Below are 7629 nucleotides of genomic sequence, written 5' to 3' on the forward strand. Positions count from 1 at the left end.
CCGATCGAAGCGATACGACCCAAAAACGACGTGAGATAAGCGCGGTAAGAACTCGGGGGCCAGCATGACAAGTCACTAGGTGCCAACGATGGCACACTAAGTATGCGTAATGCGAACGCTTAGCCAATAAAATTGGATGCTTACAATCATAGCTTAATAACGAATGCCGCAGGCGTCCGCCAACGCGAATCACACCGTCCGGGTCGATAAAGGGCGCCAAACGGGCAAGCGGCTTCGAGGAAACATGTTTACCTGTCGACAATTCTTGTAACAGAGCAGAAAAATGTATGCGCTGGGACTCAGCCTCTAATATGCGAGCGGCGCTATCTAGTTCGGATTTTTGCAAATATGCGGGTGCGACATGGTCAGGCTGCTGACGTACTCGACGGATGCCGGCGGCTATAAAGCGGCGCATGTACGCCACTACTCGTAACATACGGTCGTAACTGGAAAAGCGATTAAACCACTCGTCGTCAGTTTCGTCAACACGGGCGGCACAAGACACGGGTCGAAGTTCAGGCAGGTCACACAACGGCAGCGGCGAACGAGCATCGTCCCATTCCGATGGGTCACCGTACGCTAATTGTGGGCCATGCCAATACAATTTGTGCTGCTGTAGGGCAGCCGGCATTACGCCACGCGACGCGCAGTCGGCGGGGTTATTGACCGAGTCAACATGCCGCCATCGACAATCCGGCAATAAAGTGCGAATTTGGTGCACTCGATTTGACACATAAATTTTGAATGCTTCATGGGGGGCACCTAACCATGATAGTACTATCGTGGAATCCGACCAGGCATTTATGCCGACAATATTAAGTTGCGGGGCCAAAATGTCACGGACACGACCTAACCATCGAGCCAATAACAACGCGGCGTTTAATTCTAGCCGGGGAATGGTTAATGATTTTATCGGTGCTAATTTAGTTTTCGTACCAATTAAAAATACAGAAGCGTTAACATCGACGTCAGCCATGCGCACATACACGACCGCCGCGTATCCGAGTTGCGAGGCGTCACAAAATCCTAGTAAATAGCACGGCGCGCCGTGACTCGAGTTCAAATAACGTGGAACCCGAATATTTAATAACGACGGTAAGTCGGAGACGAACGCGATCCATTCGTCGTGAATGTTGTTCGGTAAAGGCTCATCCCACGTCATGCCGAGGTGCCAGGTCCGCTGCATTATACATTTCGCGAAAAATACCGCGGGATCGAACACACCAAGCGGGTCGAATATACGCGCTACTAAGGATAGAATGCCACGTTTAGTGCATACGGGTTCCGAATCGAGACTCAACGCGCAACAAAAGTAGTCCCCTTCGGGGTGCCATTGTAAGCCGAGCACCTTAGTACCGTAGCCGTCGACCGATTCGAACGGCATAGGTGCACACACGCGATCTGCGGCTGGCACCGCGTCTAAAACGCATGGCGTATTTGACGCCCACTTTTTCAGTTCTAAACCCGCTTTGGTTAGAACAGAGATTAAATCGGACTGCAACTTTAATACATTCGAAATTGTATCCGCCCCGTCGCAAATGTCGTCGACATAGGTTTGGCGCGTCAACGCGTTACGCACAAATTCGAAATTATCGCAATCGTCGGATGCAATAGTTTGTAACACGCGTAGGGCGAGATAAGGCGCGCAATTAACGCCGTATGTAACGGTATTTAACTCGTATTCTACAAGTTCGTCGTGTGGCGATGGTCGCCATAAAATATGTTGGAATTGACGATATTCCGGTAAAATTAATATTTGTCTGTACATTTTGCAGATGTCGGTCGTAAAAACGTATTTGGGGACCCGAAATCTCGTCAAAATGTCGACTATGTCCTGTTGTAGTTTAGGACCGGTAAACAAACAGTTATTTAATGACGGGCCGCGGCTACTTTGCGCGGAGGCGTCGAACACGACACGTATTTTTCGATCGTCGATCGCCGGGCGATACACAGCGTGATGCGGGATAAAATAACGTCCAGGGGACGTTGCGACGGACATATGACCTAGCGAAATGTATTCCGACATGAACTGGACATATAATATTTTTAATATAGGGTTCGAAGCCAATTTACGTTCGAGTGCGTCAAATCGTCGCACCGCGACTTCGCGGGACCCGGCAAAAGTGTCAGCTGACGGTGGTGCGCGAAACGGCAACGGTACCGAAAAACGACCGCACGGTAAGCACATTGACTGTTCACAAAATAATTTTTCACAACTTCCCTCCTCCGTAAACGTTGAGGGGGCAGCCTCCGGCTCCTCAACCTGCCAAAACCGTTCCATTAATCCTTCAATGGAAACAGTCATAGCGACCGGCACCGATTGATATGGGTGAGCCTCTCCGTCGGACACAGGACCAATTAGAATCCAACCAAAGACCGAACTGAACGCCGTGGGCAGAGCTTTATCCACTGAAATTTTGCGACCGTCCATTATTGACGCGTATACATCGCCGCCTAGTAATACATCAACAGGTGAAGTGATATCGAATGACGGGTCAGCCAAGGCGAGATTAGAGTACCTATCTTTAATGCCCGAAGGTAACGTTGTTCGGGGCAGGTCACCTGTTATGGTGGGTAACACCCACGCATTTATGGAAAGTACAGGTTCGGACGCAAACCGCGGCTGTACATTACACTCGACACGGCCTTGAACATTTACTACGGGGACCCCGGATAAACCGCTTATCGGGGCTGTCCAGCGAGAGCGCCTGAGACCTAACCGATCGGCGCACGCGCTCGTAACGGCGCATATCTGCGACGCGCAATCTATTAATGCGCGCATTGTTTGCCACGACCCGGACCGATCGCGCATATGTACTAGTGCGGTACCTAAAATTATAGACGACGCCTTATGTGGAAGGGGACGTGGTACGGACGCGCATAACGACGCTTCGGCGACCGATGCCTCGTTTTGAACATCGCGATCTCTACTGGACGACAGATGATGAAGAAGCGAATGGTGATTACGCGTACAATTCTGACAATTAGATTTAGATTGACACTTCGGAGCCCAATGCTCGTCACTAAAACAATTGAAGCATAATTTTTTGTCGCGCGTCCATCGAGCGCGCTCGTCGGGACTCCAATTTTTAAAACGCGAGCACGATGTTAGTGCGTGGGAACCCGCACAACACGGGCACGTAATACTTGTTTTGGCTGTGACCGCGACTTCCCCGCGTGATCTCCCCCCTTGCGGAACTGACCAGTCGATTTGCCCGATGACTTAGACGGCGCATTATTAGCACTACCTTTGTGGGTTTCACCCACGACTTCGAGAATGGCCACTCGGGACCGGAGAAAATGTAATAATTGTCCTATCGACGGGTAATCCACAGTACTACTCGCCTCAAACAGTTTGCGGGTGGAAATAGGTAGACATCGGAACGCTATTGAGAATAAAATAAAAGACCCAGCGTCTGGTATTTTAAGCGCGTCTAGTAATGAAATTGACTCACTAAACATTCCTACGAATGTGTTCAAGTCGGTTAGCGACTCTTGTGTCATGGCCGGCGACTGTAGTAGTTTGTCGACGAGGGACGTTGCGACTAATCGCGGTCGGTTAAACTTGTCAGATAACGTGTTCCTTACTAGCTCGTAATTATCCGCCGACACCGGTATGCCTCGGACAGCGTCGGCCGCGGCACCCTTTAAACAACCTATCAAGTAGTACATTTTATCGATGTTCGATAAGTTGGGTCGCGTATCAACGAGCGCGGAAAATCTGTCGCGGAAATTAGGCCAAGATCGATAATCGCCCTCGAACGTGGGTAGAGGTATATCAGGCAAACGGGAGAATGACTTAATCGGATCCTCGGGCGGTTTCTGAGCGCACGATGTCTTATTATCTCGGATATATGATAAGTCTATGGAGTCAGCACCTGTAGGGATTAACCGCTGAGCGATAATCTTAGCCGCATTAATAAGCTGGCGAACCTCCGCTATCAGGTCGGGTGAATAGTCAGCTAGCTTATCGGACGCCAATAACAGATCTAAAACAGAATCGTCCTCAGACCTAAACTGGAACCATAGCGCATCTAAATCCGCCGCGTATAGCGAAAACTCCGACGCTAAATCTGGCTCCGCTTTTACCCGTAATGACATAGCATGTATAGCTCGAATTTGCGATATAACAGAAGTGCGCTTTACCTTAGCGCGCGCGAGCAGGCGCGTAGTACGTTCGACTTCTTTCTCGTCTGCCATTACGAGAGCCGTGTACTAGTCAAATACAAATAAATATAAACTATGTCACCTATAAGCACCGCGGGACACACTATGAAGATACCAGCCTACCAAACAAATACCAACACACCGCTACCGAACCCCCCACTGAGGTCGGATAACCACGCTCTGCTACCAAAAATGTTGCGCCGCGACCGCTCCTACGAGGGCGGCGGTTGTCGGCCACGACTTGCGGAGTGTTGGAATATACAAGGTACCTCACGGTGTGAAAATATCAATAATACAAAATACAAATTATGATACAATAAACTGACGCCGTGCGCCAGACTTAATATATTAATCGCAACACAGCGTATATAACCATGACAAATGATAATAAATAATAATGTGCGGGCCCGTATTACTCTTAATAATTAAATCACAACTTATTCGTCTGAATACATACAATATAAAATATATACAATAATTAATAACAATAAATGAGAACAGAAAGTATGACCTGTACTGCTGTCTGCAACTCGGCAAAGCCACGCTGTAGTATGGACTGGTAAGGCGACCGTGGTGGCACGTATGGAGAAATTATGATGGCAGTGTCACAATAAATGGATCATCGATATTCGATACTAAATAACGGATGGGACGCACACGTCAGGCCCCGACTGTCTCGAGACTTGCGACGATTGTCGCGTACACCACGTAAAAGAAAATGGACAATTATACGAACGACCAGAAATAAGGTCGGTTGACCACGCGGTTGACAAAGGAAAAAACAAATGTGGCGAACAGGCGAGTGAACTGGACCCGCCAGGTTCGGCCGTTGGCAAAAGACAAAACTTCGCAAGCGGACGGACGAAGGTTGGAGTGGACATCGTCGGCCACGGATGTGTAGAGGGGGGATGATCTGTCGCGGACACTCCACACCGATCGCGGAGACTTGTAAAGCCTTTGGGCGATGTGCTGATTCGGCGGGAAAATCAGCCGCGTTCGAACATGCTTTCTCAAAATTGTTTCTTAATCAATTTTTAATCACAAAAAATAAACATTTCAAATCTAGAACACTCATTAGTCCTAACAAAAGCTGTACATTAAGACTGAGTGTAAGTGTGGACCCGAATGTATATTAAGTATTAACTGATCAAATTATCAGCTACTTTGTGTGAAGCTATAATTATATTTTTCTTACTTGTATTTTCATTGCAATTCCGGTAATGTTTTCAATGTGGTTAATAAATACAAACATTTCGAGTATAAACTACCTATTCATATATATTTTGTAAAGACCCTATATTTCTTACACATGTTGTGAATTTTCATAACTTTTGGCATACTTGTTGGAGCCTTAAAATATTATAAACTTTTATTTTCATAAATAATGTGGAGTAATTTTGATACCAAGTTAAATATTATGCAGAAATAAAAAATTAATAAATATTTAATTAACTTCCAAATAAACTAAGATATTACAATACAAATTAAGATCAGATAAAACTGTGTTCCTTATTTCTACCGATAATTATTTACACTTAAAAGTTTGTTTCCTACTGAAAAATTTGTATTAAATTTATTGAGAAATTTTCAAATAAATCACTTGACTTTCATCATTAATCATAACATTTCATGAATATTTTATAATTAAAAACATCAAATTTTTTTTATAGCTATTTCAAGAAGTACGTTATCATTTTACTTTTTAGTAAATATGTTTTTAAAATGTATAGTTGGTTAGTTGTTGTGCCAATAGTGGTCAATATTTATTCAGTATAAAAGATGAAGCTTTTAAAACTCACCTTTGGACCTGTTTAATATGAAAAAAATTCACTGCTATAAAAGACACCCTGAGAATTGAATCATACTATAAAATACAACGAGCAAGAGAACAGTATATTTACATTCAATGAAACAAACAACTATCATTTTCATGAGTGATTGTGGAAATATTATAGTATGGTCTATTTATTTTCTATTAGATTCTGTCATTTTGGACATCTCGATAACTGTACATTGGTCATACAGTGATGTGTGTATTTTTTCTCTCCATCATCAAATTATTGGGAGGAAAAAATTTTTCAATAGCAGTTCAAATATATTAAAGATAAACGGGAATGATTATTTTTCATATGCATTTAAAGTTCAAATGTTGTCAAAATTCATACAAATCTTGATAATATGTAAATTCTTTTTCATTAGAAATTCTTAACAATTTTTAATTTCATAGTATCCATTAGAAAATATAAGTAATAGAAGATTTCTTTACAACTGTTTGTACCTTCAACAACAACAAAAAACGTGTAAGTGGTTAACGCACTATTGCACATGAAGTATTAAGAAAAGTAACTGCAAAGGATTTGTTAAATTTGAATTGAATAATATGAAATTATTGTAAAAAAAAAAACAGATTCTGAGAGCGAAGACTGTCTGGATACCTTTAATACCACTAAGTACATGATATTATATTAATGTGTTTAAAGTACCGTGTTTTACTGTTAGTCATCAATACTACAATAGGTTAAATAATAATTAATAAGACCGGAGTGCAACAACGAGACGGGAAAAGTGGAATAGGTCGAAATCGGTTATTGACAAGATCAATTATGGTTTTTAGTGTGAAATTTACATAATAAAATACAATGAATACAAAAATATGATCCATACAATTTTCCCTGAATGTTTGAATTAGCATTTTCCATAACATATTATATAACATATTTATTTAAACATTTCATATTTTGTTTTAAAATTAATGTCGATCAAAAAATGCTCATTTGGTTTAAAAACTTGATAACGTAGACAATACTCTAGTTCTTCGTAGGTTGTAATGCGGAAATTAAAAAAAAAAATAGTTGAGCTTAAATCTACAATAATTTTTGTATGGTCGTCTGAAGGTAAAACGAAATTCGTATAAATCAAGAACATTTGCAAAACATTTTGAGTTAATTCATAAACATTTTTATTTTTATACCTAAGATTTGAGAATGTACTACAAGATTCTTCATAAAATTGTCTACATTTATCGAAAAGAAAAACGTTCTCCTTCGGAAAGTCAAATTAAATTTTTACAAACGTAAAGTTCAAAATTCTACAACATGGGATATTCACTTGATTTCTTATAATTCATCCTAACAAGGTTCCACATAAATAAATAATTCTGTAACAAAAAATATAAAAACGAGATTTGTTTTGTAAAATAGTTATTTTTACACAAATTTGGAAAAAATTACACATAATAAAACGAATTTAGTTAGGTTGTTGTGATTTAAAAATATTATTTGAAACTTTTAGAGTATATAATTATAATTTATATTTTATACACATTATGACGTTTTCAAATGCAATGGTAAAAAGCTTTAGAAAACCACAGAAACTGCTTTAATCACAACTTACTAATAGTTAGGCAAATAGACTGTCTTTACAAGAATATCTTTTAGTATACATACAATAATCTTAAATCAT

General features: G+C 41.4%; 1 protein-coding gene across 1 annotated transcript; it reads right to left on the reverse strand.

The window, feature by feature from the left end:
- Positions 1 to 252: 252 nt before the first annotated feature.
- On the reverse strand, positions 253 to 2782 carry LOC111038096 (the record flags this gene model as incomplete). Its single annotated transcript, XM_022321033.1, has 1 exon — positions 253 to 2782. A coding segment is annotated over exon 1 (2530 nt), but the record flags the coding sequence as incomplete, so codon positions are not given.
- Between the last annotated feature and the right edge of the window lie 4847 nt (positions 2783 to 7629).

This window comes from Myzus persicae, unplaced genomic scaffold, assembly GCF_001856785.1.
Source record: "Myzus persicae strain clone G006 unplaced genomic scaffold, MPER_G0061.0, whole genome shotgun sequence".
In the NCBI taxonomy this organism is placed as follows: Eukaryota; Metazoa; Arthropoda; class Insecta; order Hemiptera; family Aphididae; genus Myzus; species Myzus persicae.